Raw genomic sequence first — 20,489 nt, forward strand, 5'->3', positions numbered from 1 at the left:
GTCACACTCCAAACTCCACTATGGCCAAGACCAAAGAGCTGTCAAAGGACACCAGAAACAAAATTGTAGACCTGCACCAGACTGGGAAGACTGAATCTGCAATAGGTAAGCAGCTTGGTTTGAAGAAATCAACTGTGGGAGCAATTATTAGGAAATTGAAGACATACAAGACCACTGATAATCTCCCTCGATCTGGGGTTCCATGCAAGATCTCACCCCGTGGGGTGAAAATGATCACAAGAACGGTGAGCAAAAATCCCAGAACCACACAGGGGGACCTAGTGAATGACCTGCAGAGAGCCGAGACCAAAATAACAAAGCCTACCATCAGTAACACACTACGCCGCCAGGGACTCAAATCCTGCAGTGCCAGACGTGTCCCCCTGCTTAAGCCAGTACATGTCCAAGCCCGTCTGAAGTTTGCTAGAAAGCATTTGAATGATCCAGAAGAAGATTGGGAGAATGTCATATGGTCAGATGAAACCAAAATTGAACTTTTTGGTAAAAGCTCAACTCGTGTTTGGAGGACAAAGAATGCTGAGTTGCATCCAAAGAACACCATACCTACTGTGAAGCATGGGGGTGGAAACATCATGCTTTGGGGCTGTTTTTCTGCAAAGGGACCAGGACGACTGATCCGTGTAAAGGAAAGAATAAATGGGGCCATGTATCGTGAGATTTTGAGTGAAAATTGAAGATGAAGATTGAAGATGAAACGTGGCTGGGTCTTTCAGCATGATAATGATCCCAAACACACCGCCCGGGCAACGAAGGAGTGGCTTCGTAAGAAGCATTTCAAGGTCCTGGAGTGGCCTAGCCAGTCTCCAGATCTCAACCCCATAGAAAATCTTTGGAGGGAGTTGAAAGTCTGTGTTGCCCAGCAACAGCCCCAAAACATCACTGCTCTAGAGGAGATCTGCATGGAGGAATGGGCCAAAATACCAGCAACAGTGTGTGAAAACCTTGTGAAGACTTACCGAAAACGTTTGACCTCTGTTATATACCCTTTGTTGGCAATGACAAAGTATTGAGATAAACTTTTGTTATTGACCAAATACTTATTTTCCACCATAATTTGCAAATAAATTCATTAATTCATCATTTTTTTCTCATTTTGTCTGTCATACTTGAAGTGTACCTATGATTAAAATTACAGGCCTCTCATATTTTTAAGTGTGAGAACTTGCACAATTGGTGGCTGACTAAATACTTTTTTGCTGCACTGTATGACTGTACCCAATTCAATGCTACCTCCTTAAAGCCATAATGCATCAATTTTGTCAAAATGATTTCATGATCCACTAAATCAAATGCTGCACTGAAATCTAAAAATAGTACACCCACAAATCTGCTATTATCCATAGCATTGAGCCACTGGTCAGTCATGTCAACCAATGCGGTGGTAGTGGAATGGTTTCTACGATAAGCATGCTGATTGGCTGTAGATCAGATCATTCTTTTCCATGTACTCCCATATTTGTCTACTCACAATACCCTCCAATATCTTACTGAGTGTAGGGAGTAGACTAATTGGTCGACTATTGGAAGGAGTAATGGGTTCTTTGCAGTCTTTCGGAATAGGACACAATTTTGCATGCTTCCATACATTTGCAAACATCCCCTTTTCAAGTGACCAATTAAATATGTATTTCAGTGGAACTGCAATCTGGGGAGCAGCACAGCGAAGCAAAAAATTGTCCATAAGACCATAACCTGTAGATTTACCATCAGGTAATGACTTCAATAGGTTTAACACCTCCTCCACTGACACCGTTTGAAGACGAAAAGAGCAGATCTTGTTGCTCATAATATGATCATCAATCCATTGGACAATAGCTTGTTTGGAAGAATGTATGTTTACATTGTTGCTCAGTAATTACAATTTCTTTGTAAAAATCTGCAAAATGATTGGCAATATCAACTGGTTTTGTTATTATTCTCCAATCAACCTCCACACTAGATGGGCATGATGAGATAGATGTACCAAGTAAGCCCTTAACTGTGTTCCATACCTTTTTAGAATCGTTTTTACAATCAATAAACGCATCATTGTAAAATCAAATTAAAAAAAAAAGTGTATTTCGATTCAATTTAACTGCATAATTACGTAATGTTCTATAATTCTGTTCATCAATTTCTAATTTTGACTTGGCTGCTTAGACTTATTTCTTTGAGAAAAAGCCAAACCCAGTTCATCATCAACCCATGGAAATGGACGGGCACCAACTGTACTCTTTCTTATAGGGGCATGATGGTCCATTACCTCAGTGAGCAAATCAATAAAACATTTCTGTAGCGTGATTTAAATCATCCTCTAGATAAATCAGCTTCCAGGGTACAGCAGCCAAATCATTTAGAAATAGCTCATGATTAAATGTTTAAAAATGTATTTTGACCACAATCCTAGGGGGTTTCTTTGGAACCATGGTGTTCATGGTTATGGTCACAATATTATGGTCTGTCCAGCCCACTGGCATTGATCTGGCTTTTGAGCATTGCAATGGTATAATACAGAAAATCAGATCAATGCATGTGTCTGAACGATGCCCCAACTTAATTGAAGATCTAGTAGTATCATTAACCATTTGTTTCAAACCACAGTTCTTGGCATTTCTCATCAATTTTGTTCTATTCGAATTATTGTGATTCTTCCAATTTATATTAAAATCACCCAAAATAAATACATCTCTGTTGCCATCTGTGGCCTGGTCAAACACAGTACATAAGTCATCCACATAGGACACCTTAGAGCTAGGAGGTCTATACACACATCCTACCAATATGGGTGCCTGGTGAGGCAGATGTACTTGAGCCCATAGTTTGACATACATTAAGATCATCCCTCCTCTTAAAAGGTATATGATTCTGAATACAGTGCTACACCCCCACCATTCCTATTCCTGTCCCTTCTCAGTAGACTATATCCTTGAATATTAATTTGCCCATCATTTACAGATGCATCAAAATGTGTTTCGGTCAAAGCCAAAATATGAATATTATTTATGTTGACCAAGTTAAAAACCTCATGTATTTTGTTAGGAAGGCTACATACATTAACCTGAGCTATATGCAACCCTTTCCTTATCAAGTGAAGATCAATAGAGCATGTATTCGTTGTAGTTGAAGTTGTCATGATACACCACAACACACTAACTCAGATTTGAACATTAAATTATAATAGCCAGGGAGTTACTCCAGAGTCCCGATACAATTGCCCGTTGATATAAAGTTTATCCATCACCATGGAGACCCGTTGATTCAGGCAACGCTTTTCCTTCATGATGGGATATAGTCTTTCTCCTTTCATTGATCTCGGTGGGGAAGTGTTCATTCATTCCAAAATCAGTGTTTCTGAGTTCTCTGCCCATGTTCTTCATCATTTCCTTTTGCTTAAATTTGTCAAAACATGCAATAATAGCCCGTGGCCTATTTCCAGAGGCCTTACCTATTCTATGGACTCTGGAGAAAGTGGCATTACGCACAACATCAGTAGGCAGTTTTAGTTGAGTTGACATAAAGTCTCGGACTGTGTCCTCACTGCCTCTGCTGTTGTCATTCTCCGGTATCCCTGAAAATATTAGATTGTTCCGTATTGATCTACACTGTACATCAAGCAAGGTTTCTTTAAGTTGTTTGTCCTCCCTTTGCACCACCTACACCTTGCAATGAATAGTCTAAAGTACCTATCAGCGCCGTGTTCTCTTTCCTTAGAATCATCCAGCGTGTTTACAGGCAGAGTTAATCACACAAACAAACTGTTCAGCCGCAACTGATGAAACTAAAGTTGAGTGACAACAAACACTTCATTGAAGAAAAAAACGAGATTGTATGAGGTGATGAAAAAATGTGTCTTTACAAAAACTATAAATTGCACTGATGAAACAAATGTTGTAATTAGGGAGGGTTGGGTTTGGCCGGTAGGGAGGGTTTGGCCGGTAGGGATATCCTTGTCTCATCGCGCACTAGCGACTCCTGTGGCGGGCCGGGCGCAGTGCACGCTAACCAGGTCGCCAGGTGTTCAGAAGTAGTCCGGCTTGGTTGGGTTTCGGAGGACGCACGGCTTTCGACCTTCGTCTCTCTCGAGCCCGTACGGGAGTTGTAGCGATGAGACAAGATAGTAACTACTAACAATTGGATACCACAAAATTGGGGAGAAAAGGGGGTAAAATTCAAACAACAACAAAAAAAGGTCCCCAAAGCACACACATCCCTGAGTCGCTCCTCTTTTCAGTTCGCTGCAGCTAGTGACTGGAACAAGCTGCAACAAACACTAACTGGAATGTTTTATCTTAATCGCTTAATTCAAAGACTCAATCAGGAAAACTCTTACTGACAGTTGTGACTGCTTTGTGTGATGTATTGTTCTCTACCTTCTTGCCCTTTGTGCTGTTGTCTGTGCCCAATAATGTTTGTACCATGTTTTGTGCTGCTACCATGTTGTTGTTATGTTGTTACCATGCTGTGTTGTCATGTGTTGCTGCCTTGCTATGTTGTCTTAGGTCTCTCTTTATGTAGAGTTGTCTCGCTTGTTGTGATGTGTGTTTTGTCTTATATTTATATATTATTTTTAATCCCAGGCCCCCGGCCCTGCAGGAGGCCTTTTGGTAGGCAGTCATTGTAAATAAGAATTTGTCCTTAACTTACCTTCCCAGTTAAATAAAAAAATATAGCCATGTTATTTGCTACTCCCTGTATATAGCCATGTTATTTTCTACTCCCTGTATATAGCCATGTTATTTGCTACTCCCTGTATATAGCCATGTTATTTGCTACTCCCTGTATATAGCCATGTTATTTTCTGCTCCCTATATAAAGTAATTTTTACTGGTCATTGTTATTCAATCTTATTCACCATTTTGTATCTTTAACTCTGCATTGTTGAAAAAGGCCCCGTAAGCATTTCACTGTTAGTCTACACCTGTTGTTTACGAAGCATGTGACAAATAATAGTTTTTTTTAAAAGTTAGGCCCCCACCGCCACACAACAAGCAATTAACTTTCTGTTCACAGTCACAGCAATCAGTCAACCAAAAGGTAACTAACACTGATTGCGAAGCCATGGTAAAAGTCATGATGATGATAATGAATTGCTTTTTCCCCCCCAGAGCGTTTCTCATTAGGTCCCTAAGCAGTGCGCTGAAGTGTTTTTCTATTGACCTTGGTTGCTCCCTAGCTGGGTAGCCATGGTAAACAGACTGTTTTGTTTTCAGGTAAGAAAACAGCTAGAAGGCCAAAAAGAAAGATAATTGTTTAACCTGAAACAAACTGAGTTTAAGACTGAATAAGGTAATCTTGGCTGTAGCCAAAAAAGTGACTAAGAAGAATTGTTTCGACAGAATTGTATATATGGATTATATTAAGAATACAATCTGGATACCATTCTTCCTAGTCATGGACTGTATCCTTTGAATACAGTATCTGCAAACAATTCTTCCGAGTCACGCATCATATCATGGCTGTTGGCTGTGGCGCTTACTGTTTTACTGTGGCCGTCTTTCCCCACTCCACATAGAACCCCACCGCTGTAGGAGAAGCTGAGGACAACAAGAAGCACAAGTCATGAGCAGAGTGAATATTTGTCCTTAAAGCGAATGTGTGTGTGTTGTATTATACTGTATATGCGTGTGGTTAACTCAATGAGGACAATGGGACAAGAACACACAGGGGAAAGTCAAATGTGAAGAGGAGTTACATAAGAGTGGAGATGTGAGGTGAAGAGGTGTGTGCGTTTACATGTGAAGGGTCACCTTAGTGAGGTCAGCAAGTGAGCATGGGTCTTGTGGCTGAGCGTGTGCGTGTGCGTTTGTGGTTGTGTGTGAACGGTCACCTCAACGAGGACAGTGAGTGAGCGTGGGTCTTGAACATGGCCAAGCAGTTGGCCTTGAGGTAGTTCCAAACTCGCACCACACTCTGAATGCCGGTCTGGGCCGAGGCCAGCACTGTGCTGTTCCCATTGAACGTGAGAGCAGACACCTGACAGCACACAGAGACAACACACTGTGAGGTGACATTGATGCCACCTTGACAGTGATAAAATGCAGCGCTAGTGTCAAAAAAGACTACGGAACTCTCATTACCTGCTGTGGCATTTCATTCAAAACCTGTTATAGTACAACGTCTACAGCACCAGCCAGGCCAAGTATTTGAAGTGGCATGGCCTACTATGACAACAGCGGCGCTATTTGTGAGTGTGTGTTGTGTGTGTATTCAGGATTTTTCATTAAACTGTGTGTTACACCTTATCAGTGTGGCCGATGAAGAACCTCTGCTGTCCGGAGGAGATCTTCATGGAGACGATGATGGCGTGACAGGGATACACCACCGTATCCCCAGACTTAGTCCATAGAGCCTAAAGGGAGAGCGGTAGTAGATTTGGTATTTATAAACCAAGTAGTTTGAATCCTGGGTGCTGATTGGCTGAAAGTCGTGGTATATCAGACATTATAAACTGGGTGGTTCAAGCCCTGAGTGCCGATTGACTGAAAGCCGCGATATATCAGACCGTATACTACGGGTATGACAAAATGTACATTTTTACTGCTCTAATTACGTTGGTAGCCAGTTTATAATAGCAATAAAGCACTTCGAGTCTTTGTGGTATACGGCCAATATAGGGCTGTATCCAGGCACTCTGCGTTGTGCATAAGAACAGTCCTTAGCTGTGGTATATTGGCCATATACCACACCCCCTCGGGCCTTATTTCTTAAATATACAGTACTTGTGTATATGATATAGTTTTGTCATATATGATCTCACAGAGAGAGAGAAACTCATATCTGATATTATATTTATAACATATAAAAATGGTATGATATCTAATATACGGCAACGATGGATCATAAGTTTTCCTTTACTTATTTCACATGACTTTATAACCCCCTTTTTCTATCTTGTCTCATCGCTGCAACTCCTCAACGGGCTCAGGAGAGGCGAAGGTCGAGCCATGCGTCTGCCGAAACATGAACCGCCAAACCACGCTTCTTAACACCTGCCCGCTTAACCCAGAAGCCAGCTGCACCAATGTGTCGGAAGAAACAGCGTTCAGCTGACGACTGAAGTCAGCCTGCAGGCACCAGGCCAGCCATAGGGAGTCGCTAGAGTGCGGTGAACCAAGTAAAGTCCCCCCGGCCAAACCCTCCCCTAACCCAGACTACGCTGGTCCAATTGTGCGCCACCCTATGGGACTCCCGGTCACGGCCGGTTGTGACACAGCCCGAGATCGAACCAGAGTCTGTAGTGACGCCTCAAGCACTGTGACGCATTGCCTTAGACCGCTGCGCCACTCGTGAGGCCCCCGTGTGAAAACATATCTCATAGCGTAAACAAACACAGTGCCAACTTGAGACTTACACATTTCATAGTGGCTCCCCCAAAACCAATGATTCTGTTGAGCCTGAGGATGGGGTCAGGATGCAGCTTCTGAGTAGACAGAAACAGAATTCACACCAATAACTGTATGGGTTCACACAATATTCTGTACGGAACCTAACAAAGTCGTCAGGTGTTTCAAAATCTGAAGTCAATCTCTTTTTTCTTGTCTTTTCTTACCCGCTGTTGGGATTCCTTGGCTATGGGAAGAGTGACAGGTCTTGAGACTGCTGTACAAACAATCTGGAAATGCAAAGAGACGAATGCGGAAAACCTTCAACAATACAGAAACAAAGCAGTGTGTAGGAGCAGGGAAAGCACAGGAAGTGGCTTTGTGAAAGAGATCTGTTACATGAAGGTGGAGTGTAAATTGAGAGGTGTGTGTGTAAGTGCTAAATGGTGTGTCTCACCTCCTCTATGTCACTGTCGTCTCTGTGGGTGTTGATGTCATCCTCGGTGTGGGCGTAAACGTGCACGCCCCCATCGTCCGTGCACGGTATCCTGACAGCCGAGCGGTGCGACCAGGAGGTCCTCGACCCCTGACCTTTTCCCAGGTTGTCGCCAGGGCAATGCCAGTCATCCTGTGATGTGTCTTGGCCGTTCAGGCCAGATGTGACCACTCCCAGCTCAGCAATACTGGACGTCTCCAGAGTGGTGCGATGCCTTGGGTGCTGGGGGAGGAAACGGCACATCAGGTTATGACAATGCGAAATACAGCCGTTTGTAATTGTACACAGAACAGACAGTCTGACACAGACAGTATACAGAAAATGGGACGACCACAGATATACACATATATTTAGAGCATGAAAATACAATTTCAGACACAAAGAACACACACACACAAACCAACCAACCACCCACCCAGGCTATTGTCTTACTAGTTTGGGGGTGGTGATCTGCTGGATGAGTGACACTCTGTCTTGCACTGGTTTGCTGATGTTCACACTGCGAGACATCTCTCTCATGGGACTCCTCTCTGCTGGGGAACATGCTGGGGCAAGACAACAATAACGTGCTGTTACCACAGAATTTGTACTGTGCAATTAATGTTTTCATTCTACTGTAATTATACACTAACATAGTAATCACTGCATTTGTCACAATTGCTGCTTAGGCACATCTATTCTTAACTTCATAGGAATTAGAGGTAAATCAAACATTCATAGGTGTTATAGTGCTGTCCACTTACTAGATACAGCGCTGGGATAGCCTTTCTGAATGGAGTCAAAGGGCATCTTGGCTCCGTCTGATGGAAACCTGTTAGAATAAACAAAGTAGCAGCTCAAAAGTTTTAAACATAAGAAGCAGTTGAAAGGCAAGTTGACACTTCAATACCGACTGAAACTAGAAAATGTGCATAGCGTCAGCAATTGATTGAATTGTGACAGCAGCTCGATTCACCCTGTCTACGGTAACTGGACAGCAGTTCATTAGGGCATACCGGTGCAAAAAGTTTGAAAATGTTATTTAACAGACAACGAAAACAAGCAGTTATTTTTGGACAAGTCCAGGTAGTCGCTCGCTTTTTCAATTAAGTTCTCTCCCCCATTTGAATACCACCCTGGTGAGGCCACCCACCTGATGTAGTCATAGAGGTCATGCCAGCTGCCTCCCTTGGGCACAGGGAAGGACATCTCCCTAGGCATGGGGCCTGTGCCCAGAGATGACGCCAACCCGGCCTGCTTTGCCTCATTGAAGGACACTCCTGGAGGGAAATGAACAAAGGATAAAAAGATGAGGAAGTATATTGAAGAGATATTTTTGCCTTGGAGCCGGGCTAGAACCTTGAGGGAGGCACAATGAATGAACACAATTGATTGAATTGATTGCACCCCCACACAGCCTGGTCAATTGCACTGTGGTTGAATTGAATAATTATTTTTGAAATAAAAGTAAGTACTTCAAACTCAGGAGATGGCCATGAATAAGTAAGTTCAGCTGTTTTTGAAAAATTTCAAGTACAAAAAAATGCACTTCAAAATCAGGAAATGGTCTGAAATAAGCAGGTTGAAGGTTCAGCTGTTAAACATTTTATAAACTAAAGAAAAATATGCCAAACTAAGGAAATGGTCTTGTAAATAGGCTTAGCTTGAAGGATTCTCTGCATTTGAACTATTTCTATAAAAATGCCCAGGCTTTTGAACATCCTGAAGAAAATGAGCCCTTAACCTAAATATATTTTTGTTTAACTATGTGGTAGCTATACACCCACCGGACAGTTTATTAGGTACACCACCCCGTTCATGAAAATGGATTGCTCCTACAGACAGTGAGTCAACGTGGCCATGGCTTGCTATATAATGCAGGCAGACTGGCATCGAGGCATTCAGTTACTGTTCGATTTAACGTTTGAACAGGCAAAACGAGTGACCTAAGCAACTTTGAGAGCGGTATGATCGCTGGTGCCAGGTGTCCCGGATCCAGTATCACACTTGTTGCTGAGAGGTCAAAGGAAAATGGTGGGCCTCCCGGGTGGCGCAGTGGTTAAGGGCGCTGTACTGCAGCGCCAGCTGTGCCACCAGACTCTGGGTTCGCGCCCAGGCTTTGTCGTAACCGGCCGCGAAAGGGAGGTCCGTGGGGCGACGCACAATTGGCCTAGCGTCGTCTGGGTTAGGGAGGGTTTGGCCAGTAGGGATATCCTTGTCTCATCGCGCACCAGCGACTCCTGTGGCGGGCCGGGCGCAGTGCGCGCTAACCAAGGTTGCCAGGTGCACGGTGTTCCCATCTCTCCCGAGCCTGTACGGGAGTTGTAGCGATGAGACAAGATAGTAGCTACTAAACAATTGGATACCACAAAATTGGGGAGAAAAAGGGCTACAACTCTTTTTTTTTTAAAGGAAAATGGCAAGAATTGAGCAAGCTAACAGTAGGGCAACAAACAGACAAATAACACAACAGCGGAGAACGGCATCTCGGAACGCACAACTCGTCGATCCTTGTCACAGATGGTGTGGTCATCTGCTGTAAAAGCCAGAGTTCCACTCCTATCAGCTAAAAACAAGAAGAAGCGGCTACAGTAGGCACACGATCACCAACACTAGACAATTAAGGAGTGGAAAAACATTGCCTAGAAAATGACAGCGAGTTCAGCTTACTTGAGAGGCCTGCTCAGTCCTCAGACCTCAACCCAATAGGGCATATTTGGGATGAAATGGAAAGGGCTGTTCGCAGCATGAATGTATTGCCATCCAATCCGCAACAACTGCGTGATGCCGTCACGCCAGCATGGACTAAAATCCGTGTGGAATGTTTCCGACACCTTGTAGAGTGCCTCAAAAAAAATTCTGGCTGTTCTGGAGGCAAAGGTGGGTACGCCCCAGTACTAGATGGGTGTACCTAATAAGCTGGCTGGTGAGTGAATATTTCTACACTGAATGGGGTCTTAAGTGCAGTGCTCTGTTCACAACCATGCTGGCCTTGAAAGCTCCCCAGACCTGCCAACCCTGTCCAACTTTTGAGAATACCAGACTCATGCGGCAAATTGAAGATTCATGTGCTTAGACAAACATTATGGATCACACCTGGTTCAGTTCAGTCCTCTGAAAAGGTATTTACAAAACATAAATAAATTCATACTGATAAGTACAGAACATATCAAATAAATATGTTTTGTGGAATTAGCACAGATTGTCTGTATGTTTATTCCATTACATGTACAGAGTAGAATGAAGATAATTATCTATAACGTTTTTCTTAGCTCATGCCCCCAAGCTTAGTCTCTATAGTAGAGGAACGCTTGTTATCTCACAAATCACTAGGGCCAGCTCACAAGTATTGGCTTTTTAGACACGGTTCCTAATCAACACTAAAAGCAAAATAATTTTGAAAACATTAAAACAAAAACAAATGAACACAGACCGCAAACTGGCTACACAAAGCTTAAGTAGGCTGCGGCAAAGAGAATCTGAACGCTGTTCGCTAGGCTGCGGCAAAGAGAATCTGAACGCTGTTCGCTAGGCTACCGCAAAGGGAATCTGAACGCTGTTCGCTAGGCTACCGCAAAGGGAATCTGAACGCTGTTCGCTAGGCTGCGGCAAAGAGAATCTGAACGCTGTTCGCTAGGCTACCGCAAAGGGAATCTGAACGCTGTTCGCTAGGCTACCGCAAAGGGAATCTGAACGCTGTTCGCTAGAAGAGTCCGCTGTTTCAGCCTACGTAAAGGTGCCTATCGTATTTCTTTGAAGCACTTACACAATTTCAGAGTTTCGAAGATGTATAAAATCTCAAATCTAGTGCAAAGGCATTTTAGAAGCATTACCTCTATAGCAAATACCAGACACTCATTCATTCTTCATCGTGCGGTCTTCTAAAATCCCGACTCCATTTAATGCCAATATGTTTATTTATTTTTTATTATACTTTTGTAATGCTTTTTGTGACGTGGATCATAATTACAGTTACAGTCAGGTTGCGTGATGCTCGTAACGTTACGTGGAAAATACAACTAATGGGACGCAGCATTGTGCGACCAGTTATTTTTCTAACTTTAATTTAATTTTTTTCACTAGCAAATGCGCGTGAACTGCTGGCACTTTACAGGCGGACTACACCGCTCGCGTGTTGCAAAATAATTTTTAAAATCTATATTATTCAATTATTGCACCCACACTGCTCGCACACGCCAACGAGCGTCTGCGTTGCCAAGCGCTAACAATTTATTTTGTTGCCCCCACACCACACGCGCTCAGGTTAAAATATCAAAACAAACTCTGAACCAATTACATTAATTTGGGGACAGGTCGAAAATAATTAAACCTTTATAGCAATTTAGCTAGCTAGCTAATTTGTTCTATTTAGATAGATTGCTGTTGATAGCTAATTTGTCCTGGGATAAACATTGTTATTTTACCTGAAATGCACAAGGTCCTCTACTCCGACAATTAATCCACACATAAAATGGTCAACCGAATCGTTTCTAGTCATCTCTTGTCCTTCTAGGCTTTTTGTTCTCTTGACTTTATATTGTGATTGGCAACTTTCATAAATTACATGCATTACCGCCACCGACCGATTTCGTCTTTCAGTCACCCACGTGGGTATAACCAATGAGATGGCACGTGGGTACCTGCTTCTATAAACCAATGAGGAGATGGGAGATGCAGGACATGCAGCACGATCTGCATCAGAAATAGAACTGATTTCTATTTAAGCCCTTGGCAATGCAGATGCTCGTTGGCGCGCGCGAGCAGTGTGGGTGCAATAATTGAATAATATAGATTTTTTTATTTATATTGCAACGCGAGCGGTGTAGTCAGCATGTAAAATAGAAGTCAGTTCTATTTGTGAAGCAGATTGCACTGCAAGTCCTGCCTCTCCCATCTCAGGGAACATTCTTCCTCAATGACAAAAGCTGACACGTTATTACTAATAAAAAAGGTAACTAATAGCTAGTTCTGTGGAAACATTAAAAACTTTGAGCCAGGAATTTTCTCCCAGATTGCAATTTCATTTTGTGTACATACACAGTCCTTGGTAAACCTGACATGAAGCATCTAACACTATATTACATTATAATCCTATTATAAAACCCTGTGATAGCTTTGGGTCTCAGTCTCACCAGGGTCTAGCACCAGGTCACTGGTGAACATGTTTTTCACTGACATGTTGGCACACAGTTTGACTGTCTTCAGGTGGCTGTGGCGGCGGTTGAGGTAGACAGAGAGAATGTACTGCAGGTCCATCATCAGACAGGTCCAACGCACCGTAGAGGGGGCGGGACCCACCAGTCCTGGCCAATAGAAGAACTTGGTCATGATCAAGGAATACCGCAGTACAATTGTAATTAGCTGGTTTAGCCATGTTCAGTGAAGACATCACAGAAGACAAAACTCGACAAATCTGATTCAAATGACCAGCTTATAGCTGTTACAATTCAACCAGTTTTGCTTGAACATGATTGTTGTTGTAACTGTGTCACTATGTTTGGTGTAGATGTATGTTTTCACCGTGTCTGGCTGTTTTTGCAGTGCTCTCGTACACCGAACCCTTGGCCGCTCCACACAGGAAGGGGAACTGCAGCCAGGTGGCCGTGGACTTGAACTCCTTAAACAGGTTGGAGAAGGAGACACGGATCACCTGGCCCTCCTACAAAAAACAGCAGAGGAAACAGGGAGGTCAAATATACTACCTGTAATTCTTATGGTGGGGTTTTACTGGTAATTGGTAAAAATGTGAATACTTATTTGTACAGTTTAGTTCGTTTGAGGTAAAAATGGACTCTTAACAACGTGATGAAACTTTGCTAGTTTCTTGAGTCGGCAAGGAGCAACAAAGTCTCGGGTTGCAGAGGTAACAACCCCCACAATGTAGAAGCAGCACACATATACATATAACTCGTAGATGAATTATGTTTCTATGGCAGCACATGCAATCAGGAGCGAAGGAGAAAATGTGCGTCTAAAAATATGTTTTTATTTTTGCTATTCAAACTTTTACAGAGACCGCAGTCATTAGTCTGGCCAATTAGTCATCCTAAATTCCAGGACCGTCACAACCCTACATCTAGAGTGAGAATAGGTCTATTTCACTCTTTGCAACCATGAGGAGAGTGATAAGTGATCCACTGAACCCCTAGGCAAATCTAATGACAGAATGATATAGTGTGTCCAACTTTTAAGCATGGCTTTGAGTGGCCTGGGGTAAAAGAAATCAACCTTGTCAAAATGAGGTACTAGGTCTTGTGTATTGGGGTCCTGCCGCAGAGCATCATAGAGGTTTATATGTGTTAAGATGAGCAAGGTCAAATGGTTGAACTCACACTTGTTATTTGGCCAGTTGTCCTGCAAGGACTTCTGATTGGTCAACCCCAGGCTAGTGTGGGGGGATTATAAATGGCATCCTTTTCCTTTGTTCGGTGGAGAAAAGCTGAGGACAGGGGAGACTGAACATCTACCTCCCAGCATAACATCTTGATTTGTCCTATTTTTCTCCCCCTGATTTGCTTTGGAGTTTGTGTTATTGAAGAATAACATCAATTGCTAACACTACACAAAAGAGACTATTGACTTAAAGTAATCTGACCTTGGCAAGGGCCATTGAAGTCAGTGTGTCCATGGACTTAGATGATAGACGCTCAGCAGTTGTGCACTTTCCCTGATTATCTCAACTGAGAATCAGAGACAGGGAAATCAAGGCACATGCTTTCGCTGTGGCAAAGCGGGACATCAGGCTATGTGCTGATGTAAGGACATGAACTGCCGGCAACATCGCGCTCAGAGAAAACGTCAAAGACTGAAAACAAACAGACGTTCCAACAAAATAAAAATATATGTTCACGCTGTTGAGCAGAGAACATTGAGGTGAGAGACTCAGACAAGGAAGTCACACTAAAAATCCTGACTGTTGCTGGGGGGTATGGCTACTATGCCTCTCCCTTACTAGAGGGGCAGCCAGTACATATGGAGATTGACACAGGGGCAGCTGTATCTCGTGTCAGACACAAACCAACGTTTTTGAAAGCACAACACTTAACTTATACTATCAAACCAAAAGTCGAGGCTGACTTTGAAGCTCTAGTTAAGAACAAAGTACTGGAGCTGGTCAGCGTGAGTGAATGGGCTACACACCAAACACTACGAGAGATAGACGGGCAACTAAACGGTTGGACTTGTAGAATAAACTCTCCCAACAGTTCATGTAGAGAGAGTTGTGTATTGGGGTTGTGCGGCAGAGCATCATAGGGGTTCGTATGTGTTAAGACGAGCACGTTCAGATAAATGGTTGAACAAATTCATGTCTCATCATGATTTAATGGTTATAAAGGCGTGGTTATGAAATCCACAAGAGAAGGAACCCAGGTAGAGTCAGAGACGAGGTAGATGCGACAAAACTTATAATGGTAGCAAGAAACCATACGGGCAATCCCAGGGGAAGGTCACCCTGACAAAAAAGGTGAATTATTCAAAAATGAAACCATGCTCACACAGTAGTTAACCATAAGGTATTCAACCTGTGCCCTCCCAGGCCCACCCATGGCTGTGACCCTGCCCAGTCATGTGAATCCATTGATTAGGGACTAATGAATTTATTTAAATTGACTGATTTCCTTACATGAACTGTAACTCAGTAAAATCGTTAATTGTTGCATTTATATTTTTGTTCAGTGTATTTTGAAGTGCAGACATTATTTAGGTACAATTCCTCCATCTGCTGACATTTTACAAAAGTTCCAGTAGACAACAAATGTGTTACGATAGATTTTGATAAAGAAATCTTTAAGATTTGAATGTCAATGGGTGTAATATCCATAACGGTTGTATTTCCACTCTAAAGTAATAATGGAAATTACATCCTTTTCAAATGTTTCCTTTTTTTTGTGTTCAGCCAAGCCTTCCCTTCAAAATGCCTATTCATGTTTTGACCTAAGAGACTTACAAACTCAGACTTCTGCTAATATGTTCAGTCTCCCCAAAATCTGGCCCATTTAATGTTACAAGTAATGCCTCTGTTTTATTTGGCCAACATGCCAATATTTGGGTATTCCAAGGGGACCTATAGACACACACATCAGAAGCTTAATTTACATTTTGTTTGTCCATTCTGTGAGACATTCAAGTTGTGATTTTGCCTGCAAATGTAACATCCATAAAGCTGGAATCAACAATACCAGTCATGATTCTGTCTGGTAACTTATCAAGGAGAGTTCCATGGTTGAACGCCTGAACAGCACACGTATTCATAAAGGGTATCGGAATAGGATTACTGATCTAGGATCAGGTCCCCTACTAATCTTATTCATTATGATCTAGGGAAAACTGATTTTAGACCAGCACTCCCACTCTGAGAGGCTTTATGAATATGGCCCTGGCTAAATGCAAGGATATTAGAATAACATAATCCCCCAAAACCCTAGACAAGACAATAACAGAGCTGAACGTGTCACTCGAGGTGCTAAAACCTAGACTGCATTATAGAGGCACCAAAACAACTAGTCTAATGAACTACTGTAGGCTTAAAACTTAGAGATTTATATTACTCGTTCAATAATTAGATGGATAAATCTAAGAAGCTTAGATGGACAGATTTAGAAGGCTTATTTTCCCAATTCCAGTTAAGATCTCAACTAAATGTCATAATCCCTAATGAGTGGTGGTAAAATAACCTTGGGTTTTAAATCCATAGGAACTACAGCACTTTCAAAATGAAAGGTTGGGTATAAAACACATGAGAAAGCAGCCAATTCTAGCAGGTAGATCAATATCACAAGGAATAAGTGGTGTTCTACTGAGAATCAGTTCCGGAGGCATGCTACTATACTCCACAAAAATATAAAACGCAACATGTAAAGTGTTGGGCCCATGTTTGATGAGCTGAAATAAAAGATTCCAGAAATTGTCCATATGCACAAAAAGCATTTCTCTAAAATGTTGTGCACAATTTTTTACATCCCTGTTAGTGAGCATTTTTCCTCTGCCAAGATAATCCATCCACCTGTCAGGTGTGGCATATCAAGAAGCTGATTAAACAGCATGATCATTACACAGTTGCGCCTTGTACTGGGGACAATAAAAGGCCACTCTAAAATGTGCAGTTTTGTCACAACACAATGCCACAGCTGTTTCAAGTTGAGGGAGATTGTAATTGGCATGCTGACTGCCCGAATGTCCACCAGAGCTGTTGCCAGATAATTTAATGCTAATTTCTCTACCATAAGCTGCATCCAATGTTGTTTTAGAGAATTTGGCAGTATGTCCAACCGGCCTCACAACCGCAGACCACATGTAACCACGCCAGCCCAGTGGGTGGTCCTATGCCTTCCCAGGCCCACCCATGGCTGCACCCCTTCCCAGTCATGTGAAATCCATAGATTAGGGCCTAATACATTTATTTCAACTGACTGATTTCTTTATATGAACTGTAATTCAGCAAAATTGTTGAAATTGATGCATGTTACGTTTATATTTTTGTTCAGTATAAAAACAGGTATTGAGTGTCGTGGAAGTGGGAGAGAAGAGACAGACTGTTCTGAATAGTAATGTTATTTCACTATTTAACACGGCAAATTCCTTAGAATTTTGAGGCATATATTTATTTGATCAGTGCTATGCCAATCCATCATACTATCAAAATACTAAGTACTATGCCCTTGTTGAATAATAACATGCCTCACAACACAGATATCCTATATAAATCAGTTTTATAAAGTATGTAATTACATGCCTGACAATGCCATTGTGTTCCTTCCTAGTCTCGAAAACCCAACCCTAGGCAACACAGTGACTAGGGTCTGGTTTGATGGACTCTTTTGGCATTGAGGAACTACGTCACTTCCTAGGTCCGCTTGAATAAAATACAAAATATTTGCTAGCGAGATGGAGATCAAGAGGCTGGTTTGCATTAACTAGCTGAACGAGAACCACTGCAAATGTTTTCCCCCCAAACTATGGTTTTGAATCGCGACATTCTGAAATGTCTGCCTCGTGATTTTTTGGTTGAGTATTTTTTACGCTTATTGACAAAGGCAGTGACATAGTACCTCTATCATTGAAACCAGACCCTAGTTCCTTCAATTGGAATGACAACCACAATGGAGTGTGCCAATACAGAAAACAATGGTACACCCAAGCTGTACATAACAATGCAGAATTCAACCCAAGAAAGGGCCAGGATTGAAAACCATGTCCCCAGTCTGTACCTCAGCAGCGATGTCCATATGCACTACAAAGTGTTTGGCAGGACTGGGTCTGAAGAGCAGGTAGAGGTAGCGTCCTGTCAGCCCCAGGGACTGAGTGCTGGTCTTGGGCAGAAGGATGTAATTGCTGGCTGGAATGGACCCCCGGATCCGAAACACTGAACACATCAGTGTTTTGTCCTGTCAAAATGTCATAATGAAAAGTCACAATTAAAAAGCAAACTGAAGACCTGGGGTGAATCTCAAAAGTAGTTTCTGATTCCTCATTTCCATCTGACATGAGCAGGGGCATTGGATGAGAAGGTCTAAAGGGGGTCAACCTCAGAGCTTCTCCTCAATTCTCTGATATTTTGAGGAGGGGAGAGAGTGGGCACAAGGTATTGAGTACCTTTGACATGATTGCCACCCCAGGTTGCCTCCTCTCTCCAATGCTGGGTTGGGTAATAAGAGTGATTTGTTAAGGTATAAGAGTATTGTTGCCTACCATATAGGTTGTCACATCTCCCTCTCTTGAGGTCTTTTTCCATTCCTCAACTCTCATGTGTTTGAAGATGTTGACATAGGGGTGTTGCCACACTGTCAGGCACAATAAACATTGAAGGGCACTAGTTATAAATAGTGTAAATGCATTTAACGTTAGCTAGTTGGAATAGTTGTCATAATTCATTACTCTATTTTTAACTAGCAGTGAAATACGTTAGCTGGTAACCTGCAGTGATATGCAAATAAACCCTTTACCTCTCGACGTCATTGTAGCAATATGTCAGGGAGTCCTTTCAAGTTACTTAGCTAACGTTAGCTAACTTAACGTTAGCTAGTAAGTGAATTCACCTGTTGATATCTGGCAAAATATGTACTATAATGCTGTACCGGATAGCCACTGTGGCTTTGCTGTGCTATCAACTCGACCTTTGGTAACAAAGGTACCATCAACATTTAACGTGCTTTACGAAAGAAGTACGTATCTTGTCTCACTCCATATTTTCCTTTAAAATTGTGGAAGCAAGGTTTTTTATGTTCTTCGCCATGTAAACAACAGATTTTGGCATGACAATCTGTACTCTCCCGCTACAATCGCCGCCGTTTCCAACTGTAATACGTCGTCACGTCTTTGCGTCCCACGGTGCCTCTGGGAGCGGTAGTTCAGGACCATAGAGAACAATAGTAATGGCGTCTTTTTGTTGGCATTAACGCCACCATGGCTCGTGCAAATTAATGTGGTTTTGTGGTAAACACAGGTTTATGAGATCTTATACGTGTTGCTCTATGTGGTAATCTTCATCAACTAACATTCCATTTTGGGAACACAAATGCACAAACACAAATGCACACGAATGCTCCATAATTCATAAAGGTAATGTTAACTGACTGATATATCATAGAACAAAACATACACTACATATACAAAAGTATGTGGACACCCCTTCAAATTAGTGGATTTGTCTATGTCAGCCACACCCGTTGCTGACGGGTGTATAAAATCGAGCACACAGCCACAAAATCGCCATTGACAAACATTGGCGGCAGTAGAATGCCCTTACTGATGAGCTGAGTGACTTTCAACGTGGCACTGTCATAGGCTGCCACCTTTCCAACAAGTCAGTTCTTAAAATTTCTACCCTGATTGAACTGCCCCTGTCAACTGTAAGTGAAGTGCAAATGTCTAGGTACCGCCGAGAGCTGAAGTGCGTAGTGCTTAAAAATGGTCTGTCCTCAGTTGCAACACTCACTACCGAGTTCCAAACTGCCTCTGGAAGCAACGTCAGCACTGAACTGTTTGATGGAAGCTTAATTAAATGGGTTTCCATGGCCTAGCAGCCACACAAAAACCTAAGATCACCATGCCCAATGCCAAGTGTCGGCTGGAGTGGTGTAAAGCTCACCGCCATTGGACTCTGGAGCAGTGGAAATGCGTTCTCTGGATTGATGAATCACACTTCACCATCTGGCAGTCCGACGGACGAATCTGGGTTTGACGGATGCCAGGAGAACAATACCTGCCCACATGCATAGTGCCAAATGTAAAGTTTGGCGGAGGAGGAATAATGGTCTGTGGCTGTTTTTCATCGTTCGGGCTAGGCCCCTTAGTTCCAGTGAAGGGAATCTTAAGTCTACAGCATACAATGACATTCTAGACGATTCTGTGCTTCCAAATGTGTGGCAACAGTTTTGGGAAGGCCCTTTCCTCTTTCAGCATGACAATTCCTACATGCATAAAGCAAGGTCCATACAGAATTGGTTTTGTTGAGATAGTGTGGAAGAACTTGACTGGCCTGCACAGAGCCCTGACCTCAACCCCATCGAACACCTTTGGGATGAATTGGAATGCTGACTGAGAGCCAGGTCTAATTACCCGAAGTCAGTGCCCGACCTCCTTAATGCTCTTGTGGCTGAATGGAAGCAAGTTCCCGCAGCAATGTTCCAACATCTAGTGGAAAGTCTTCCCAGAAGAGTGCAGGGCGGACCAACTCCATATTAATGCCCATG

At 42.6% G+C, this 20,489-nt stretch overlaps 1 protein-coding gene across 1 annotated transcript in view; it reads right to left on the reverse strand.

Annotated features, from left to right (window-relative positions):
- Positions 1 to 19,093, reverse strand: part of LOC139368157 (WD repeat domain 90) — a 58,610-nt gene extending 39,517 nt beyond the window's left edge. Inside the window, exons 1-14 of the mRNA XM_071106758.1 lie at positions 18,741 to 19,093; positions 18,487 to 18,578; positions 18,006 to 18,182; positions 13,318 to 13,456; positions 12,930 to 13,100; positions 8,951 to 9,077; positions 8,562 to 8,629; positions 8,251 to 8,363; positions 7,780 to 8,040; positions 7,550 to 7,612; positions 7,352 to 7,420; positions 6,239 to 6,349; positions 5,828 to 5,973; positions 5,477 to 5,534 (exon numbers count right to left, since the gene is read on the reverse strand). Coding sequence (XP_070962859.1) covers positions 5,477 to 5,534; positions 5,828 to 5,973; positions 6,239 to 6,349; positions 7,352 to 7,420; positions 7,550 to 7,612; positions 7,780 to 8,040; positions 8,251 to 8,363; positions 8,562 to 8,629; positions 8,951 to 9,077; positions 12,930 to 13,100; positions 13,318 to 13,456; positions 18,006 to 18,182; positions 18,487 to 18,578; positions 18,741 to 18,753 — 1,608 coding nt within the window. The 5' untranslated portion in view covers positions 18,754 to 19,093. The remainder of the gene's footprint in view (positions 1 to 5,476; positions 5,535 to 5,827; positions 5,974 to 6,238; positions 6,350 to 7,351; positions 7,421 to 7,549; positions 7,613 to 7,779; positions 8,041 to 8,250; positions 8,364 to 8,561; positions 8,630 to 8,950; positions 9,078 to 12,929; positions 13,101 to 13,317; positions 13,457 to 18,005; positions 18,183 to 18,486; positions 18,579 to 18,740) is intronic.
- Positions 19,094 to 20,489: the final 1,396 nt, after the last annotated feature.

Source organism: Oncorhynchus clarkii, chromosome 16, assembly GCF_045791955.1.
Source record: "Oncorhynchus clarkii lewisi isolate Uvic-CL-2024 chromosome 16, UVic_Ocla_1.0, whole genome shotgun sequence".
In the NCBI taxonomy this organism is placed as follows: domain Eukaryota; kingdom Metazoa; phylum Chordata; class Actinopteri; order Salmoniformes; family Salmonidae; genus Oncorhynchus; species Oncorhynchus clarkii.